At 54.3% G+C, this 21,816-nt stretch overlaps 1 protein-coding gene across 1 annotated transcript; it reads left to right on the forward strand.

Moving 5' to 3' along the window:
* The first annotated feature begins 1,488 nt into the window (after positions 1-1,488).
* On the forward strand, positions 1,489-20,945 carry BPIFB2 (BPI fold containing family B member 2). Its single transcript, XM_072799755.1, has 16 exons — positions 1,489-1,593; positions 2,365-2,508; positions 4,795-4,888; positions 6,682-6,786; positions 7,647-7,793; positions 9,548-9,608; positions 11,100-11,160; positions 15,489-15,580; positions 15,828-16,013; positions 16,235-16,288; positions 16,859-17,029; positions 17,597-17,664; positions 17,867-17,912; positions 18,606-18,669; positions 18,993-19,069; positions 20,601-20,945. Exons 2-16 carry the CDS (start codon positions 2,394-2,396, stop codon positions 20,640-20,642), a joined length of 1,383 nt encoding a protein of 460 aa, XP_072655856.1. The 5' UTR covers positions 1,489-1,593; positions 2,365-2,393; the 3' UTR covers positions 20,643-20,945.
* Positions 20,946-21,816: the final 871 nt, after the last annotated feature.

Here is a 21,816-nt window from a genome sequence, read left to right on the forward strand (position 1 = left end):
GCCTTGCATGCAGCAGGTGCTCACCCAACCCTGCCTGCCGTTGAGGCAGGGAGACGGGGCCTCTGAGAATCTCCCACCATTGTGTCCACTGGTTGTCACTCGATCTCCCCCGCACTGGATATGTCGAGGAAGAGGAAGTGTTCATGCCAAGAGCAAACACTGAGAGTGGCTTTGGTCAATATTTGTGACCCTTTCTACTGAGTCTGCTGTTTGCCCTGGCTACGGTGAGCGCCAGGAGGCCGTAAGTAGGATGTTAGGGACCTTGCAACTGGCATTTGAATAGGGCAGGGGAACTCTGCACTCTCAGGGGAGGGCTTGCTGGTGTCTGTGGTCCCTATCAGTTCTGTGGGCACTAGTGGCGATCCAGTACAGGGTGGGCTTGGGCTCTGGGCCTGATATTTGGACTGGTGTGGAGTTGGTGGGAGCCATGAAGGGTGTTGGAGTGGGGGAAGGCCCCAGGTCCCTTTGTGCCTATATTCTAGCTGAGCCATGCAGAGGGACAGACAGGCTTTCCCTGCAGTTATGCTATCAATTTCCATGCACATTATATGCACGAACACATACACACCTCCCCCAGGCCAGGAAGCAGTCAACTATTCACCTATACACATACACACACGCACCTAACACCATACACGCAGACACACTCAGGGTACCAAGCCCACACATACATACCGTACCCAAAACTCCCACACCTGCACTCATGCAGGTTCATGTACACAGGCAGGTCACATCATAAACGGTGCTGCCAACATGCCCATCATGCCCATTCCATGGACACACTCACACACACACTTTCCTCTGATGCTAGTAATTATTACCTAGTGGACACGTGTATGCATGACTACACACTCACAACCACATACCCCTCATACACACATATATACAAACTTCTCTTGTGCACACACAGCTCCTTGGGCCCCAGGTAGCTGGGGGAACCTGCAGCTGCTAATGCAGAAAGAGACTATGGGCTGCATCTGTTGTGAGTGCAATATGCATTTGGAGGGAGCCGGTGGTGTTAAGTAGCAGGGACTGGGTCATCCACACACCCTCTCCTCTCTTGTCCTTTGAGTCGGGGTTCAATGTGTGTCCAGGAGCAGAGCTGAGTCAGTGACTGGGGCTAGGGCTCAGGGAGCCTCCGGCTCCTCCTAAAAGGGTCATGTTGTTGAGAGAGCTTGGAGGCACTAGGCCCAAGAGGTTAGTGAGTCCTCTCCCTGACTTGGGGCATCCACATCCTCCTGGGCCTGGCCAGGCCTGGCTGGGACGACGAGGGGGCCCTCCTAAGAGCAGTCCTCTTTCCAGAGATCTCCTGGCCTAAAAGGCCCCAGAGCAGCCCATCCCCAGGGTCTTGTAGCAGTTGGCAGCAGCCTGGTTACGTGGCAGCCCCACCACACACATAGGATGAAACATTTTGGCAAAGGCCATGTTTGCAGGGAAAACACATCACTGCAAGCAAACCTGCCCCTCCCTGGGTCCCTTCGCAGTGGGTCCTGCACACCTGGGAGCCTCATAAAACAGCTTCTGCACCTGTCAAGGGACTCAGGAGGCCTTGGTCAGGGCTGAGAATCCAGTTGTCCCAGGAAACCACCCCAGGTAGGAATGGGGATAGGGCTGGCATTCCTCCAGGGAGGAGCCTCGACTTCCCTATCTGTTCAACAGGAGTACTATTTCCAATGGCCTTCTATGGAAGGGTCCATCCCCAGTCTTGTTTTGGGAATTTGGGCAAGTGCCACTTTGCTGGGCCTCCATTAGCCCATCTCAGCAGTGGCCTCTCAGTCCTGAGTTAGACACAGATCCGTCCACTTGGCTGGGCTGGGTCGGGAGGGGTTAGGGGGCCATGCAAAGACCTGCTTTAAATGTACCTGGTACAGGATGAGATGAGGATAGGAGCCACCCTGGGTCCTTCCCTGGATGTGTTCATAGAGCTAGGACACTAGGATGGGCTGTCACACTGGGCTAGACTCCTGGCACCAGAAAACACAGCCCTGGGCCTTGGAGTGGTGGGCCTGGGCTCTGCCCTTGGGGCAGGAAGCTGCTCTGTCTCCCTACCCATGAACCTCATCCCCTTCCTCTGGCATGGCTTGGGTCCTACGGTTAACCCCAGTTTGCTGTGTGGCCTTAGGCAAGGCTATGTCTTCTCTGGGTTTGGGGGCCCACCTCCAGGCCAAATCTCCCTGTGGTTCCTGAGGAAGCAGGCTGGGCAGGCGATTCTTCCCAATGCAGACAGGTAGAACTGATGTATGGGGGTCTCGGGTAGGGCTGGGATTACCATGCAGGGCTTGCAACCTCTAGGCTGGGTGGGGTTCAAACAGGCCAGAAGGGGCATGCTCTGGACAAGCTCTCTGATGCCTGTCCCCACCCCAGCCCACAGATCTTGGGGGGCAGTGGCCAGGATGGCCATGGCTCAGGCATACAGGCTGGATCTGCTGCTAGCGCTGCTGCTGCCTGTGGTCGGCGCCTTGATGCCGGGCACCGTGGTCAGACTCAACGAGGCCGTGCTGAGCTATGGTAAGAGATGTGCTGCTGGCCTATCCTGTGCGTGTCTGCACACGTGCATGTGCACGGTCCCATGTGTGTGCGTATGTGTGTGTCTGTGTGTGTCTGTGTGTGGCTGTGAACTCAAAAGCCTCATGAGGACCTGGATTTTTATCTCACGTGCCACCGTGTCCCCAGTTCCCAGACAATGTCTGACAAAGTGCTGCTCAGCAAACACTTATGGAGTGAATGCACGAGTAGGAATGTGGTCAAATCTAACATGCACACAGGCATGCATGATTGTGCTTTCAGTGCCCCCAGGGTGAGGGCACGGTTGGTTTGAGTGACTACTTTTGCTTGTGTGTGTCTGTGTGTAAGTCTGAAAATTCATGGAGAGGTGACTGTGTGTGTACTTGAGTGTCGGGGAGGATCTCTAACCACGGCCATGCATACAGGTGTCATGGTATGTGCCTGGGTGTGTGTATGCAGGGATGGCTGCACACCCTGGGTGTACATGCATGTGCACAGGGTGGGGGGGTGTGCACACGCATGCTGGGGGAAGGCATGTCTGGCACAGTATTGGAGGGAGCGTCCCGGAGCTATATCTCTGTGGGGTACACAGTGAGAAGACCAGCCCTGCTCTGGGCCCCTCGGGCAAGGTGTCTATCCTATGACATTGTCCCACCCTTCTAAGACCTGCCCCATCCCCTGAGAAAGGCATAATGAGAAAACTAGACCAAGGGAGGGACAAAAGCTTCTCCCCAGAGGCCTCCCCAGTCCCATCAAAGCTGGGTCAAGGTCGAGAAATCAGAAGTCATTTCCCTCAAGACCAGAACAAAGTCAGATTATAGTGTCAGGCACTCAAGTCAGACAGTAGAAGCACTGAGGCAGCAGGGTCCCCGTGGTGCACACACAGGCTTCCAGGACCTTGCATCCGGGCAGATAGGCAGGCAGTGAAAGGGGTCAGTGACCCATGTTAGTCTGTGTCTGGCACCTGGAGCCATGCACGGAAGCTACAGGCTGGGACATGAGGTCGGCTACCTTCCGCTGACCATCCTCCCTCTACCTGTCCTGTGTGAGGCTCCTTTGTCCCCAGAGAGCCATCCCAGGTGCACCTGCCTACGTTCTTGGGGGACATTCAGCGGGAGGTCCAGGCTGCACACACCTCTTTCTAGGGTCAGGCTGGGTGGCTTTCTAATAGTGTTTTCCTAATCCCATCTCACAAGCCCCAAAGTTTAAGCCCTGTGTTGGGGGAGCACTGTGGATGGAGTCCAGGGGCCTGGGTGTGAGTCTTGGCTCAGCCACAGACTCAGAGGGCCGGGCTGGAGAGGGGTATCGAGAACACAGGGACCACTGGCTCCCTACTCCAGGTCTGAGGAAACGAAAGCCCAGAGTGAGTGGTGCAGTGACTTCCCAGTCCCCACAGTGAGTCTGTGTGAAGTTTGGGCCTCTCGACTCCAGCAGAGGCCTTGCTCCCTTCCAGCACCGCGACCTCTCATCTTCGTTCCACTCATGTTGAATTGTTTACCTAGCACCTCCCTTGCCTGGCAGCCCAGGTGTGTGAGAAGTCCAGGGGCTTGGGAGCCAGGTGCCTCAGCTGATCCAACTTCCCCTTGCCAGAGGTCTTCGCTTCTCGGTAAACCTGGCACAGTGTAGCACCTGCGTCACTCAGAACAGTGCTTGGCACAAAGGGAGCGCCAGAGAAGTGACAGCCATGATCATTACACAAATAAATGGCAACAGTAAGAGCTAACATTTCCTGTGCCCTGAGGCTTTACTGGGACACTATGTGAAGGTACCATTATAATCATTGCAAGTTTACAGAGGGGGAAACTGAGGCACAGAACAGCCACATCGATAGTGAATAGCATACCTGGGGATTTGTATCCAGAATCTGAGGGACTCAAGAATCCTCAGCCTCCAGTCCCCGGAACAGCACCCCACCTTCTGTCTCGCTCTACTGGGAAATTCTCCTTCGGCTTGGAGACTTGGAAAAGGCTCCAGAAGAGATGGGATCTGATCTGATCAAAGGGCAAAAAGGATGTTCTTGTTTTTGAGGAGTGAGGCAGACAAGATCTGGAAAGGCAGAAGCAAGAGAGGAAAGGCATGCCTTGCAGGGCCTGGTGTGAGGGTGGAACCCAGGGCAGGCTCAGGGGGACCCAGCTGCAAGCCCTGCCCCTGCCCCTGCCCATGGGCAAGTGCGACCCCGCCCGCCTCTGAGTCCTCTCTGCTCAACCCGTGGGGTGGAGGGTGGTGGTGGTATGGTCTTGCTTGGTGGCTCCAAGGGCAGCCTGACGTCACCCTGCTCTGGCCCCGCAGTGTCGGAAATCGGGACAGCCCCTCTCCAGCAGGCCCTGCGGGTCACAGTCCCGTATTTCTTGGACTGGAACGAAGAGGTGCATCAGCCCACCAGGTGCGTGCTCCCACCTACTGAGAAAAATGCTTCAGCCCACTCAATGAGTGGTAGGTGAGCCCCACGTATAGGTGAGTGCTCCCCACCAGCTAGATGAGTGCTGTCCTCACCTCACCTCACTCATAAGTGAGCTGTCCCAAGGTGATTGAGGGGGTGAGACGGAGGTGGAGATATGGGCCAGCTGGTGCCTCCGAATTCCTAGATTTCTGCCCTCCAGGGGCCAAGACTGCTGCTTCTGGGTCCCCAGGGCTGGCAGGACCCTTGGCTACTTTCCCCAAAAATGAGACACTGAATTTAGACACAAGTCTGAGCCTAAGTACCCCCACACCCCTGTGATGAATCGTGACTCAAAGGCAGAGAGACGGAGGCCATCTCAAACTCCGATCCGGGGGCCGGGCCAATTGTCCCCAACCACGCCGGAACACTCACTATTGCCAGATCCCTGGCTCCCCAAGAGAAGTCATATATATATTTAAAATCTATCAAGTTTTGAATGATGGCAATTACTTAAAAAACATTGAAAACTTTGAAACACTGGATGGACAAACCAGGAGCTGGTGTGGAGGCCCCCATTTCAAGGCCATAGGGAAGGGCTGGTGTAGGGTGGACTGGGAAGGGCACTGACACACCCAACAGTCAGGATTCCTCAGTGTTCTGTGGTCGGCCACACGTGGCTGTTTGCCAACAGCACCGAGTGTCCTTGTTTGCCGAAGTGGGAAGACATCCAGGGTGCTTGTCGAGTGAAAAGGAGAGGTTTCGGGGCGCCTGGGGGCTCAGTCGGTGAAGCGTCTGCCTTCAGCTCAGGTCATGATCCTAGGGTCCTGGGATCGAGCCCCATGTCTGAGCTCCTGCTCCGTGGGGAGTCTGCTTCTCCCTCTGCCTCTGCTGCTGCTCCTCCTGCTTGTGTTCTTTCTCTCTCTCTCTCCTGCTCTCTCTCTGTGTGAAATAAATAAAATTTAAAAAAAGAAAGAAAAGAAAAGAATTAGATTCTAGGTCAGTCTGTGTCCCAGAGAGAGTCACAGAAGTCCACTAAGTGCCAACAGTGAGAGTGCTGGGGAGTGGAGGTTTTTATTTTTAAATTTTATTTATTTATTCATGAGAGACACAGGCAGAGAGAGGCAGAGACACAGGCAGAGGGAGAAGCAGGCTCCATGCAGGAGCCCGATGTGGGACTCGATCCCAGGACCTTGGGATCACGACTGAGCAAAGGCAGACACTCAACCACTGAGCCATCCAGGTGCCCTGAGGGTGGAGTTTTGATGTAACTTTTCAAATTCATATCATTTTCCAGTGTCTGAATTCCCACCCCCAACTACAGTGTAGGGGAAAAAATGACTCATTCAGGAAAAAGAAAAAGTTAGAAAAGTGCTTAGCAATCAGAACAGGCAGCTTTGAAGGGAATGAGTTTCCCGTCCCTGAAGGGCTACCAGCCAAAGCGGTTGACTAGAGTGCTGCAGAGGGGATCCCTGACCTTCTGTGGATCCCACCTTCCAAGCTTTCCCAACCTCTGTCAGAAACTAAAAATCCCCCCAAGGCCTGAACAATCATCTCCCTCAATTCCTGTCCCCGGATGGGAATCCTCTCGGCATCCTTTCCCTACCAGCTAGTTGTCCAACAACGGCTTGCATGCCCCCTAGGGTGGAGAACTCTCCACCCCTTCCTCATACCATGGTTCCAGTAGTCAGAAAGTTCTTTATAACCTCAGTAGTGTGGCTATGGCTCATAACACCCACCACAGAGTTGATTCCAGGGTTTAATGGGGGCCCCCCGTCATCTCCATTCCCACTCTGCAGGATCCAGACTTTGAATGTCCACGTGCCCCACTTCCACCTGAAGTTCATTGCCGATTTTGGGGTGCGCATGTTGGTAGCAGCCAATTTTACTTTCAAAGTCTTTCGGTGAGTGGCTCTCCTGGAGGACGGGGGTAGCGGTGGGCAGAAGGATTTTCAGGGACGCTCTGAGGGGCAGAGTGAGGGGAGGGGGGCTAGCAATTGCCAGGTCCTGTGCTCGAGTCTTCCACTCCCTGTCCAGTGCTCTTTCCCACCCTTCCGCGGGGGAGCGAGACAGTGAGAATTTGAGAACCTGGGTCCTGCTCCGCAGCTGTGTAAGCTGGCAGCCGGTTCACCCCTGCAGCCCTCAGTCTCCCGCTCTGTGAAATGGGATGAAACTCTGCAGCACGGCTTTGAGGGATGCAGTGAACAGCTCCACTGCTGGAATTAAAATCACACCTCCCCTTGCACAGTGCAAGGCACAGAGTAGGTGCTCAGTAAATGTAGCTGTTGGAATTATTTCTATGTATCAGCTACTTTGTATGTGTTTGATTTCCAAACTACTGGCTGGGCACTCAGAGGGATCTCTTATTGGAACTCCTCTGTGCTGACACTACCATTGTGTGAGTGCTCACGGGGGGTGGGGGTGAGGGTGGGGGGCAGGCTCCACGCAGGGCATTTTCACACGGCTACCTCACAGACAGCTCAGCACAGCCTCGAGAGATAGGTGCCGTCACTCTTATGTCCATCTGACAGAAGAGGATACTGAGGCCTAGTATGGGGAGTGACCGGCCCAGGGCCTCACAGAGAGAGGGGGCTGGGATCCAGACTTCACACCCATCTGCTGCAATGTCTGTGAGCCCGAGTGGAGTTTAGAGGGCCCTGAGCCTGTCCCAGGGGTGCCCAGTGGGGAGCAGGCTCGGGCTGGGGGTTTGCAGGGTAGGCTGTGCTGGGCGGTGCCGCCGGGGCTCAGGAATGGTGTCGCGCAGAGTCCCGGAGCCCCTGAAGCTGGTGCTGCCCGTGGTACTGCTGGCCGACGCCCAGGTGGCCCAGGGCTCCATCCGGACCCCCGTGGTCAGCATCTCTGCCTGCTTCGCACTCTTCAACAGTGCCGCGGTGCTGGATGGCAGTACCAGGTGAGTGCCTGGCGAGGGCTGGGCTGCAGAGTCCGCCACCGAGGCTCTGGGGCCTCTTCTTGAGCTTCCCACTCAAGCTTTCACCCAGTTGCCACAAGGGGCCCAAGAGACACCCGTTTTATGGCTGAGGACACTGAGATTCAGGGAAGGGGAGAATGTGCAGCCAGGCCATGTCCCTCTACTGCATCCCGCCCCCCTGCAGCACATGATGACATGTGCCAGCCGTTACTACTGTACTCAGGGAGGCCTGATGTGGCTATCCTGGGCCTCGGAGGGCTGTCCCCCGCTGCAGAGACGGGGATCCTGAGGTCCAGGGGGCTGGGAGCCGTCAACCTCACTGTGAGTGGGGGCTGCCTCCAAAGCTGCCGGCGGCTCCCACCTCCAGAGCACCTGCTGTGTGCAGGGCAGCCTCCAAGCCCTTTACTACATCACAGCGGCCCAGCCAGGAAGGTGTAAGTATTCCCTCCATTTTCCAAGGGGCACAGAACAGTTAAGTGACTTGCTTAAGTTGACACAGCTGACAAACGGTCGGGGGGAGGTTCAACCCCTGTAGCCTGACTCACCTCCTGCATTATGTCTACCTTCTCATACTTGAGCTAGGTGGGCATTTGGAACTGGCCTTTTTCCCTCAGAGGGGACCGGGCATAAAGCCATTCACGCTTGTGTCCAGCAGTCGTCACGAGTTACACATGACTCCTCACCGTTCCCATGGGCCGTGGCTGCTCACAGGAAGGAAAGCCCAGGAGTTAATGGCATTAAAACACAGCTGCCATCCACCTACCTCCCCTGAGAGGCAATTCAGTGAGCTTGGGCTGCGACTTGGATCAACATTTATGAATAGATGAAGAAGAGGTGATGCACACACACACACACGAATATTACTCAACCATAAAAAAGAATGAAATCTTACCATTTGCAGGATGGAGCTAGAGAGTACAATGCTAAACGAAATAAGTCACTCAGAAAAAGACAAATATCCTATGATTTCACTCATATGTGGAATTTAAAAAACAAATCAGCAAGTGGAAAAAAAAAGAGAGAGAGAGGCAAACCAAGAAACAGACTCTTAACTATAGAAAACTGAGGGTCACCAGAGGGGAGGGGTGGGGGATGGCTGAACTGGGTGACGGGATTAAAGAGTGCACTTGTCGTGATGAGCACTGGGTGATGCATGGAAGTGCTGAATCACTATATTGTACACCTGAAACTAATATTACACTGTAGGCTAACTAACTGAAATTTAAATAACAACTTAAAGAAACCCCAAGGAACCATGGTTTCCTATGGATCCCTGCTGAGAAACAACTTAGACCCATCTTCCATCGTTCAGAGGGGAAACTGAGGCACAGAATGAGGAAGGAACTTTACTAGGTGTGTCACAGAGAATTGGAGCCCAAGCAGGAAGCACCCCCAGCTTCCTGGGTTCAGAGTGACCATGAAGCCAGCTGGCCAACAATGTGGCTGAGTCTTGGCTTTTGCAGGGTCTTCTCTGTCTCCCCCAAGCCTGGCCTCAGTAGCATGTTTTGGCCACTTCCAAACCTCAAAACCAGTGACCTCTTCTTTGAGGCTCGGTTTCCTCATCTGTGGGGACAATGGTGCTGGCACCGTGTCTGGCACACGGCAAGGGGTGGAATGGGACTCACTGGCCCCCGGCTCAGAGGAGACACTTCTCTCTCAGACAGTGGCTCTGCAGGAGAAACGGGCCCGAATGCACGAGCCGGAGCTCAGGAGCGCTTTCTCTCTCTCTTTCTCAGCGTGGCCCCTGGGCTGCTGGTCCTGGTGCAGAATCATATTAAAGCTGTCCTGCGGAACAAGGTACAGGACCCCCTACCAGGTCTCCCAGGAAGGAGGGCCTTGCTAACCTCAGTAGACATGCTGAATGAAAGGAGTATTGCGGGCGTGGGAGAGATTGGGATTCTTACTGCTTTTTAATTTAAAAAAAAAAAAAGATTTAATTTATTTATTTGAGAAAGAGAGCACAAGCAGGGGGAGGGGCAGAGTGAGAGGGTGAAGCAGACTCTCTGCTGAGCAGGGAGCCTGACTCGGGGCTTGATCCCAGGACTCTGGGATCATGACCTGAGCTAAAGGCAGATGCTTAACTGACTGAGCCACCCAGGTGCCCCTGTTATTGTTTTTTGTTTGTTTGTTTGTTTGTTTGTTTGTTTGTTTGTTTGTTTTAATAGAAGACTGTTCATGGGGCTTCTCCATTCTCCCACGAGGCAGGAGGAGCCTGGGGTGATGGTCCAGGACAGTAATGGAGAAGCCTAATAAGGGTGGGCTCAGGGGGTTGCTCTTGAGCCAGCCCCAGTCCATGCTGGAGCATGGGGAGGAGACAGTGCTTTCAAGGGCCACGTGGCTTATGAAAAAGAGACAAAATGAAAGTGGACAAGAGCATGGGCACTGGCTTCAATCCTGGTCCTCTCCTTCCTAGCTGTGGCACTTGGATGAATCACCTAACCTCCGTCTGCCCCCAACTCCACACCTGTAATACAGAGGGTAAACCTCTCTCGGAGTTGTTTGTGGGGGTTGAGCACATTAACATCCATAAGGAGTTTAGAACAGTTTTGGCGGAGTGGGCACTGTGATTGCTGTTGCTATCTCAGCTCTTGTCATTAGCAGCCTGTGGCCGACCTGGTGAGAGATGGTTTCCTCCGGGCCTAGGGTCCCACAGCCAAGGGGGAGCCACTTCTCCATCTCTGCCCTTTTACACTCCACCCCATCTCCTGATCTGGTCCCTACAACCCCAGATCAACCCACTCGATGCCATCCCACCCAGCAGAGGTGGGCCCCAGCATTTCCATCTTGCAGATGAGGAGACTGAGGCCCGAGGCTGAAGGCAGTACAGCCTGACCTGGCCCTCCACCGGCCCAGCCTCCTCAGCTCCGCCTGGACCAGGCTTTGACTACCCTTAGCCTTGTGGTCTCTCCTCTGCCCCACCTTCGATCCCACTGACCCCAGCTTAATACACTTCTTGGGCTTCCCACTGCACCCAGGGGAACTCCAGGCTTCCTTGCTGACCACCGCCTGTCTTCACCACATGTAGTGCCCATCCCTACCCCACCCCCACCCCTGCTGGCCCTCTCCTGTTCTTTCCTTGATGCCCATGGGCCCTAGCTTCTCCTCCGAATCCTCAGTGCCCCGGAGAGGAGCCAGAAGATGCCCACTGGTAGGTAGAGGAAAGGTGGGACTCCAGGCCGCGGCATGCAGGCTGGAGGAGGCTTCCAGACTGGGACCCTAGAGTCTCACGGTCTCACCGCTTCAGCCCAAGCACCCTCTTCACCAGCCTCCACCTCTGTTTTGCCGCAGCTATGCCTGAGCATCTCCAACCTGGTGCAGGGCCTCAACGTGCACCTGGGCACTTTAATTGGTAAGATCTGGGAGCCCAGGGGGAGGGGACTGGGGCCTCTGAGCTCCACTGGGGCCCCCAAGATCCTTTAAAGATCAACCTCCGGTCAGGGTTGACTCTGGGAGATTAATCATAGGATGACTGAATAGGTACTGATGAACTCAGGGAATCTCCAAATTCTAGAATCAAGTCTTTGAATGTTTAGTGTGTGTGTGTGCAAGTGTGCAAGTGTGTATGCATGTATGCGGAGGGGAGGCAGAGTACATTCAGTTTGCGGTTGTCTCCTCCCCTGCCTGGAGACTCAGAGACCCCATCCTCCTCTGGTTTTGCTCCCACATCTCCCACATTCTTTGGCGGACTCTCCCCGCTGGCACATTGTGGCTGGGGCCATTCTATTCCATTTCCTCTGGACACCTCCTCCTGGAGGTCTCACGGGCTCTGATTCAGCACATCCCCAGCAGAACTCAAGCACTTCTGCTCAAAAGTGCCCTCACCCCTGCTTCCGTTCTCTGGGGCCATTCACCCACCTGGAGGCAAGCCTCCCTCTCCCCTGTCCTTAGAGGCTTGTTCATCTCTGATTTTTCTGGGGCTCCTCATACTCAGGGTACTAGGAGTGTACTATGAGAAAGTCCCGTAGGCTGACCTCCCCACAAGCAGACCCTAAGATGTTAGGGTAAGTGGCTTGAATGGGGTGAGTCCCCAGGGTGCTGGTGGGGAAGGGGGGCAGCAACGCAGGGGAGGAAGGGGTGTTCTTGAGCAGGCACTGCTGTGGGCAGCTGGGGCTCACTGCCACCCAGGGGCTCTTGGAGACTGCGGAGTAGGTGCCTGCGTCCTCCCCGTACACCACTCCCGGTCACCGCCCCACTGCCCGCTGCGCCTTCTCCACCACTGCAGGCGGGTGCCCAGGGCTCGCAGCCACCGTGCACGGTCCACACAGAAGCGTGGCCACGGTGGTGGCCTCTGCGAGGCTCCATCAGGACTTCATCTTACACTACGAAGCTAAAAGCTATGAGAGCCGGCCAGCCTCATCCTGTTTTCAGTAGTATTTATCAACATTAATAACACCCTGCCTATCCCCAGACTGGCCAAAAATGTATCCTTTGTTAATTTGGGGGGTGATATGTTCTCGGGGATCCCTGAGCAAAATCCAGGGTTCCCTCTGTTTTCCCACAGACCTGTTTTGAAGATGCTCCTGTGTGAAGCACCTTCTTCTATCTAGTGGCTTTGCCTGGGATTCTAGGGCCTCCCTCAGGTCCATTGACTTTGTAAAATCCCGAGCTGTTGACTGTGGTCAGCTACACTCTGCAATTGGTTGGCCTTGCTCTGACTTAGGGGTTTACATCTAATGGTCACAGGGTGTGGGGTAGGTGTGTGGGAGTGGGTGTGCCGGGACAGGAGGCAGGGCGGCATGTTGAGTCCATGTTTATCTGTGGTGGGTTCTTTTTTTTTTTAAGATTTTATTTATTTACTTGACAGAGAGCACAAGCAGGGGGAGGGGGAGAAGCAGACTCCCTACAGAGCAGGGAGCCCGATGCAGGATTCCATCCCTGGACCCTGGGATCCTGACCTGAGTTCAAGGCAGACACTTAACCGACTGAGCCACTCAGATGGCTAAACCCCCCTGTGGTGGGTTCTTTAGTGAATATCTTCATATCAAGCTAGCTTTGGCTTTCTTGTGCAAACTTTTAACAACAGTCCTACAAGGTGGCATTAGTATCCCCGGTTTATAGATGAGGAATTGGAGGCTCTGAGTCTCAAATCCATAGTGTGGTCATGAACTGACCACAGTTCAGTTCAGTTCAGAAGGTCATGAACTGACTCATGCTGGCTTTCTCCTCTTTACATGTGACCCACTGCTCTGCCTCTACTTCATGGCCCAGCTCACAGTTCCTCAGGGAACATTCCTGGATTACGCCCACCCCCCTCTTCACCATAACTCCCATATTACCTTAACAGAAGGCACCAAAAAGGCAAGGAAACGCGACCTGGAATAAAACAACATGAAGTTAAATTCTGGTTTTGTTGCTCCAATGCTGTGTGACCTTAGGGAAGTCACGCCATCTCTCTGAGTCTAAATATTTCAATCCCCCCCCAAAACCCCACAAAACAATGGGGCTCAGAATTCCTGCTTCTCCCCTGTGCTGCTAGCAGACCGCATAGGCTAAGTGCCTGGTGGATGACAGGCTCAGTCAACATTCATCCCTCCCTTCTTCCTCAGTGGGGTTCTCTCCATCAAGACGCCTTGGAAAAAAAAAAAAAAGAGACGCCTTGGAATTGGGTTCATAGCAAAGACCGGCTCTTGTCCTTTGCTTTGAGGAATTAAAAAAAAAAATCTAGTAAAGGAAATCTAAGCATTCAGGCCTAGGGGACTGTTTACATGAGTCATGTGTGCCTACAGTGTGGGGTGACAGGAGCCACTAAAACGCACAGCTTACAGGGGCATTTTAATCACCTGGCAACATGCCTGGCAAAATGCTGTATAATAAAAGCTAATAGGGCTGTTTGGGTGGCTCAGTGGTTGAGCATCTGCCTTTGGCTCATGTCATGATCCCAGGTGATCCCAGGATCCTGGGATTGAGTCCCGCATTGGGCTCCCCACAGGGGGCCTACTTCTCCCTCTGCCTATGTCTCTGCCTCTCTCTTTGTGTTTCTCATGAATAAATAAATAAAAATCTTAAAAAAAAAGCTAATATTTACTGTAGCATTCTTAGCTCCATTTTACAGATGAAGAAATGGAGGCAGTCTGCCTTGAGGGCTGTGCCCTTACCTAGGCTATAATGACACTCCGTAAAGACAACAGAGAAGGGCACGAAGCTACTGAGCTTCACCACAGCTTTGCTGAGGGAGGGACAGATGGGGGGCTGTTTGTCTCTACAGAAGAAAATTCCGAAAGAAATGCACTTGAGGTTCTGAGCTATGTATTTTTTTCATCTTTCAAAAATGTCTATATGTCCACAGGGAATATGAATTATTTTACATTTTTCATGTTTTTAGTCATCTTAAAAACATATAGTAATTTATTCTTTTTAGTGTCCTGTCCTCTGAGTTTTGATGAATGTATACAGTTGTGTGACCACCACCAAACTCAAAATACAGAACATCTCTCCAGCTTCTCAAATCCCTCTGAGCTTCTCCCCTCCTGCCACCTCGATCTGAGCTGTAGAATTGGAATCATACTATATCGCTTTTACAATTGCAAGAGATTTCCAAAACATTGGAGGAAATAAAATGATTATTATTACTTTATTTATTTTTTTAGATTTTATTTATTTATTCATGAGAGACACAGAGAGAGAGGCAGAGACATAGGCAGAGGGAGAAGTAGGCTCCATGCAGGGAGCCCAATGCGGGACTCGATCCCGGGTCTCCAGGATCACACCCTGAGCCAAAGGCAGATGCTCAGCCACTGAGGCATCCAGGTGTCCCAAAGAAATAAAATTAAATCCAGAAGAGACATTAGAAAATCAGACAGAAATCTAACATGTGTGCATGTGTACATGCACGTGTACACACACACACCCTTGGTCATCCAGAGCTTTTGAAGACCTATTGCTAAAAGCTGGGCTTTCCTGACAGTGGGGGTGAGCCTTCCCCGGCTGTGCCGGCTAGCCTAGCTGCATCTAGAGATGTGACTCACCCTTTGCAACCTTCTCAATCAGAATATTCTGAGCTCTGGGGAAACTTGCCACATAGGAACTGAACTCTCCTCTGTGCCTCCCTGGAGGCTCCCTGAGGGTCCTGTGCTCCTGCACAGCATGGCTCCAGGGGCGCTTGCCTTTTGAGTTTCTGTAAGAGGCTGTGTGATGAGGTGGAGAGAAAGCGTGACTTTACAGCTGGACAGGCCAGGTATACAATCCTGGGCACAACTGCACTCATCAAACTGTGCTCATGTATGTGTGTGTGTAAAATGGGTTCCTAATCTTATAGGATTGTGGTGATGATTGAACGAGACAGTGTAAATCAAACGTCTGGACCTGGATGAATGTGAGCCCCATTCTTTTTCTGTAGTTCCCTCTTGCTTTTTTCAGGGGCTATTTGTGCCTAGAGTGACCCTTCTCCTTCCTTCTAACTTAGGGTTTCTAGTCTTCCATTAATTCGGAAGGCAGAAACCCAAATTGTCAGAACTGTGTCTAAACTAACAGTCAATAAGCCATGAGTAGCTGAATCTTGGGTGTGTGCGTTTTGCAACTGGGGTTCACTTACTCAGAGACCTTTTGTCTTCCCCTTTCTGTTTCTTGTCCTGGGTCTGGCTAACCGAAGTCGTCAGATGATTGAGTTTTCTGAATAGATGAGGCATGGTGGATAAGGCTAAGTGTGCCGTATTTTCTTTTTTCTTCTGCTTTTGTTAGGCCTCAACCCTGTGGGTCCAGAGTCCCAGATCCGCTACTCCATGACCAATGTGCCCAACATCACTAAGGACTACATTTCCTTGGATATCAGCGTAAGTGCTCCCTTGTCAGCCCTGAGCTGGGGGCTTATTGCCTCTGAGGTCCGTGGGGTCCTGGGACATTCCTAAAAGAGCAGGGATGTTGAAGGGAGAGGAGCCAGAAGGGCATTTAGGGTGTGAGGCTGGACAACATGTGGCATGTGGGGGTGGATGGCATCTGAGAGCCCAGGTTCTATGATGGAACCACCATCCTACTGGGGCACTCCTGCTTTTCTCCTCTCACCACCCACCAACCCCGTAGGCCATTCTTTTCCTACTGGGCAAGCCCATCGTCCTGCCTGTGGATGTCACCCACTTTGTGCTGCCGCCTAACGTGGGTGCTGATGGTGCCATGGCAACCGTGGGCCTCTCCCAGGACCTGTTTGACTCCGCCCTCCTGCTGCTGCAGAAAGCTGGTGCCCTCAACCTGGACATCACAGGGCAGCTGGTGAGGCTCGGACCTGCCGCCAGAGCCTGTGGGACAGGCATGCCCTGCGGCCCAGCCTGGGGAGGCCCCGCAAAGGCCAAATTGTGGGTGGGGCAGCCCAAGTTTTGTGGCTACAGGGTGGCTGTTGCAAAGGTTCAAAGGCGGTTGTGGGGAGGCAACAGGTGGTCTAGCTTGAGGAGTGGCTGCCCTAAAACCTGCCATGACGTGGGGGCTAATTTCAGAAGTCTGAGGACAACCTGCTGAACACCTCTGTGCTGGGCCAGCTCATCCCCGAGGTTGGTGACATTTTTAATCATTTCAGGGACTGAGACCTGGGATCGAGGTGGGAGGTTCTCTGGCTGGGGGACCCCTGCTGGCTCTTATCAGTCCCCTGGGGGCTTCGGCATGTGTCCTGACCTCTGCGCCTCCTCCACGTTAGGGGTGGCCCCTTCTCTGCCAGATGTTATGCTCTCTCCCTCCTGTGCCTTTGTGGAGCTGCTGCCCTCTGCCTGGAGGGCCTTCTCTGCTTCCTTTTCTCTTGTGCATCTTCAAGTCCAAGCTTGGGGGTTGCCTCCTAGGGAAGGACCTCATCCCCCATCTGGTCCAGGAGACTCCTTGAACTCCCACGGCCCCTTAGCGCCCATCCCTCCTGGCACCAATCGCACAGGCTGTGCCCATCTTCATGCCTACCACCCCCTGCAGGCAGGGCATCCCCGAGGGCAGGGGCCTGGGGTGGCTGCACCTCTGTGGCCCAGTCACGGACGAACAGTGGCTTGATCAGGAGCGCCTGAAGCCTGATGAGTGGAGAGCCCACCCAGCCTTTGCCCCTAGGTGCCCTCCTCCTTCTCTCCCTCTCCACTCCCCAGGTGGCCCGCCGGTTCCCCGAGCCCATGCCTGTGACTCTCAAGGTGCGGCTGGGTGCCACGCCCGTGGCCACACTTCGTACCAACAATGCCACGCTTCAGCTGCAGCCCTTTGTGGAAGTCCAGGCTGTGACCTCCAACTCAGCTTTCCAGTCCCTCTTCTCCTTTGATGTGGTGAGTGAGGTGGGCTGGTGGGGCTGCCTGGGAGGGTGGCAACTCCCAAGATCTCACTTCCTGCCCCACTTTCCCCAGTTGCTCTGCTCTATCCATGGTGGTCTCCCTGCTGTTCCTTCACTGTGCCATGACATTCCTGCCGTAGGCCCTTTGCACGTGCTGTCGGGCACTGTGCCTGGGACACTCTTCCCCTTGCCCTCAGCACGGCTAGCTTCTCCTCATCTTTCAGGTCTCAGCTCAGATGTTGTAGCCTTTCTCAGGCAGTCTTCTTAGACCACCCTGAGAAAGATGGTCCCCATCAGCCCTCTCCCTGCTGCCACTCTGCCGTCCTGGCACCTGCTATTAAGGACCCTGGTTACTTTGGCCATTGTTCACCTCCTCCCCCAGCCTCTGAGGGTTCCTAAGGGCAGAGACCTGGTGTTTGTTCCCTGAGCTGTGTGCAGGGTCTGGTGCATATGGGTGCTCCGCGAACACCTGAGTCAGGCGGGGAGTGGGTGGAAGCTGGTGGCCACCGGAACCTCCTCTGTGGTTCTGTGCTCTTTGACCTTGCTCTCTCTTCGTGCCCAGGTTGTGAACCTGGACCTCCAGCTCTCTGTGTCCAAGGTGAAGCTTCAGGGCACCACATCTGTGCTGGGGTAAGCAAGGACAACCTGCTGAAAACCTCCGGATCCAGCCACCTCAGTGTGTTCCTCTGCAATGGGCCTGCAGCCACTTTATCACAATGTCACCCATTACAGCGTCAGTCAGAGGAGGCTGGGTTGTAGCACATGCGGTATGGTGGGAGGAGGGATCTAGGGGGATATAGGCCTAGTCCTGGCCCTCCTTCGTTTCTTTCAGGGATATCCAGCTCACCGTGCGCTCCTCCAATGTGGGCTTCGTTGATGTGAGTGTGGGGCTGGGGTCTCTAGAGACCCCTCACAGGGTGGGGCAGGTCTTGAGTCCGTGTGCTTGCACACAAGTGCACCTGTACGTGCCACTGTGATTGGGCTTCCACCCAGGGTGCCTGGGGACGTGGCCAGGCGGAGGGCCTACCCATCAGACAATCTGTCCTCGGGCCATCCGGCCGTCAGTCAGCCAGTCAGTCAGCCTTGGTTCTTCAGTGGGGTCAGTCCGCCAAGTGTCGCAGCCAGGTGGCTGAGGACCGGTGGGTCTGAGAATCGCTGGCAGGCCAGTGTCAGATGGCGCTGGCTGCTTCTTCGGCCCCGTGAGGCAGCTGGGTCCCTAGCCACCGTGCTCCATTGGCGGGCCTGTCAGCCAACACGGCCCGCCAGCCTACCCACCAGCGGTCGGTCACCCGCGCTCAGCACCGATGGGCAGCTGGTCACCCGGCATGAGGCAGTCTGTCAGCCGCCCGTTGGCCACGCAGTGGCAGCCAGGAGCGCGTCTAGGGTCCTCTCAGGGGGCGGTTTCTGGGGACCAGATGCTCTGATGGCTGACTGGGGTGTCCTGCCCCCCCGCCTCTGCTCTCTGTGTCTGTCTGTGTCTGCTGTGTTACGTGCGGCCCACCTGTCCGTCTCTCCCGGCCCCTCGCTGGGGCGGGCCCACGGCCCCTGGCTCCCTGACTACATGGCTGCAGACAAATCAGATGCGCCCACTCATGGACACCGTGTTCAAGAGGCCCCTGCTGGATCACCTCAATGGTGAGCCCTGCCCCCCGCGCCAGGTGGCCCCGTGGCCCCCTCCTGACCCACACCTGCTCCAGGCTCCCTTCCGGCCATCCTTCGCGCTGCCCGGGCTCTGAGGTTAAGAGGGTTCCCACTCTCTTAGCTTTTCAGTTCTTATTCCTCCCCAAGACTGTTTTCCCTTCTGTAAAGCGAGTACAGTAATATTGGCTCCCACCCCCGGCCGTCTGTGGGACTCCGTGTCATGATGCGCACGAGGAGCTCAGCATGGCGTGGGCCTCCCATGGTGCTCCACTGAGGCCCCCCCATAATGAACTTGGTTTCTCCTTCCCCTCCTGCAGCTCTCTTGGGCATGGGGATCACCCTCCCCAGCATGGTCAACCTGTACTACATCAACCCTGAGGTCTTTGTCTATGAGGTAAGAGCCTATGGGTGTGACCACATGGGCTTCCTCCATCCTTCCTCCCCCTCGTCGTCCCTCCCTGCTGGTACACACAGTGGGGTCTCAGGGTCAGCCAGGCCTGGGGGTGTCCCCTGTTCCTGCTGAGACCAGGCCATGACTCCTTAGCTGTCATGAGATGGAAAATTTAGGATGTGCAGAGACACTGGTGCAAAGGTCTCACCCACCCTTTAGTCCTCATCAGGTATCATGCCAGGCCATAATCGGGGGGTTCAGTCATCCCATGATCTGGGCCTTGGGGTGCCCTTTGGTGTCTGAGGAAGATGACAGAGGAACTTCCAGTTTTGTGCAAAACCTCTGCAGGCTGGACAAGGGAAGAAGGCTTCCCGACCCTTCTAAAGTCACTTTCCCTGATGAGAAATTGTGGGCCTAGGGTGAGACCCTACAACTTCTCTCTGTTTCACCTGGGATATACAATGATAATATTCTTTCTATTCACTCAACAAGGCATGTAGGACAGAAAGCTTAGTCCAGGTCTCTGCAGCCTAACATCTGTGTGTTATTCATATTCCCTGAGTGGGACCCACTAATGTTTTCCCAGGGATGACGCCTTTGTTGCTGAAGAACTATGGTCCCAAGGCATTTGAGTGATCCACCCTCCACCCTCCAAAAAAGGAACAATAGGCTCATGTTGGAGCATGGGCTCTTAGTAGGAACTTCCCCCCGAAACTCTCCCAAACAGGCACCGTCAGTGGCTGACTCACCCTGGTACTCACAAATCCAGTCAACTGGGTCCAAAGTCAAGGGTCCCTAGACCAGCACTGCCCAGAACAATGTGGGAGAGTTCTGGGAGCCTGCAGTGTCCAACACAGTAGCAACTGTGGGCCACTGGGCACATCTGGTTCTTGGGCACTTGAAATGTGGCTAGCGCAACCAAGGAACTGAATTGCAAATTTTATTTAATTCTAATTGGCTTTAGTTTAATAATGGCTACTGTACTGGGGCATGTATGAGCTACGCATGGGCAGGGCCTGGGTCTGCTTTGTCCCCAGCATGTGGCACAGGGCGTGGATTAGAGCAGAGGCTCCGTGAAGATCTGTTGAATGAATAAGTGAATGAAGGAATGACCAGCAGGCTCTGAGCACATTTCTGCAGTGCAGTGTAGACGGCAGAGGATATATGGGAGGTTCCTGGCTCTGCTGGGGAGCCTTGGACCCGGAGAAGATGCTCTGTGTTTGGACGCCCTGTCCTAATTAATACAGCGCTGGTCCCAACCATGCCCACAAGCGCACATCAATCCCCAGCCCCATGCAGGGGCTCTGCCCACGTGCTCTGGCTGCATCCTCATTGTAAGTTTGCAGGGTGGGTGCTGTTAACACTCTCAAGTGACAGCAGGAAACTGAGGCCCAGAGAAGCAAAGAACTGTCCTCAGGACACAGCCAGCAAGAGTGGCAGAGCCTGAGCTCAAAGCCAGGCTGATGGGGCCGCTGGGGTCCTATCAGTCCTCGTGTGGCCTCTGACCTGGCCCATGGTGTTCCTTACCCTTCAGGGCTATGTCGTGATATCCAGTGGACTCTTATACCAGCGCTGAGGTGGGACCACCAGGAGACCTAGGAGTGGGCCAGCTCCCTGCTTCAGGGACTCTCTTGCCTCAAGCCACTTGGGAAACTGAGGCAAAGCCACACTTACCATCAGCAGCAAGCTGGATGATCCAGCCAGGCTGTTTAATCTTCTCTGCGTGATTGAGCTCCCCTCCCTCCTTTCCCCTCCTCTCCCTCTGTCCCTCCCGTCTCCTTCCCCCTCCATGTGAGCAGCATACCCCTCTTCCAGGCTGTACCAACGTGTCCCCTCTCACATTAAACATTTTCTCTTGAGCTGCAACTTCCAGCCAGGCCTGGTGAACTCTGTGCAAACCTGAGGCTAGCTGCTTACATCCCGTTCTTGGATCCTGTTTGTCCCTGAAGCCACCAAAGCCACCTGGAAGAAGATGAGGATGTGACCATGTCTCTGTTGACTGTATCTGTTGACTCCCTCACTTCCTTGACCAGGGAAGTTCAGAGTTTGAAAGGGGACCCTGGCGAGCAGCATGACGGCTAGAAGTTACCACGGTGGCACTTTATACACTGTGTCCTCGGCTGGTGGTGTTTCCCCTCTACAGTCCTAGGACCTCAGAGGAACTTTACAAGGCAGGCAGGCAGGCTGGTGGGGTTCCATTTGACAGATTTGGGGACTGAGGCCTACAAGGAGAGAAATGTGCTGAATCTCAGAGCAGGATGGCAGCAGATGCCAAGGACCGTGCCCTCTTCCTGGGCTCCAGGACTAAGATTTCCAGTTCCTTCTTCCACTCACCCCCACCCCATCTGAGGTGTGCCCTTGGGTCACAAGCCTCAGGTGACAGGGAGTGCTTTGCCTTCTCAGGCAGTGTCTCTGTCTCAGGCTTCCTGGGACCACAGGCAAGTGTCTGTTAGAAGGAGGGGACCTGCCTTCTGGGCCTGTGGCCTCAGGATTGTGTCTTGGTCCTTTGCCTCTGAAAGCTCTTTGAACCCAGCAGGTCACGCACATGACAAGATGGCCTAGGGAAGACAGAGGACCGTTAGCTCCCATGAGCCAAAGCTGTGTGGTTTTCTTCCCTTGAAGAGCTCTAAGCTCTTAGCCAGTGTGCCTTCCTGCCTCGATATACATGGTTCGCAGCATTCTGTTTATGTTTCTCTGGGGGTAAAAGGTGCCTGAATTCCCGCCATCCACATGCAAGGCCTTTGATATGG

This window comes from Canis lupus, chromosome 26 (assembly GCF_048164855.1).
Source record: "Canis lupus baileyi chromosome 26, mCanLup2.hap1, whole genome shotgun sequence".
In the NCBI taxonomy this organism is placed as follows: domain Eukaryota; kingdom Metazoa; phylum Chordata; class Mammalia; order Carnivora; family Canidae; genus Canis; species Canis lupus.

What these genes read in the sequence shown, in the direction of transcription:
- BPIFB2 (XM_072799755.1), top strand. Translation starts at nt 2,394, where the DNA reads ATGGCCATGGCTCAGGCATACAGGCTGGATCTGCTGCTAGCGCTGCTG. An exon ending in GCACCTGGGCACTTTAATTG is followed by an intron (nt 11,161 to 15,488) that starts GTAAGATCTGGG and finishes TGCTTTTGTTAG; the next exon opens with GCCTCAACCCTGTGGGTCCA. An exon ending in ACATTTCCTTGGATATCAGC is followed by an intron (nt 15,581 to 15,827) that starts GTAAGTGCTCCC and finishes CCAACCCCGTAG; the next exon opens with GCCATTCTTTTCCTACTGGG.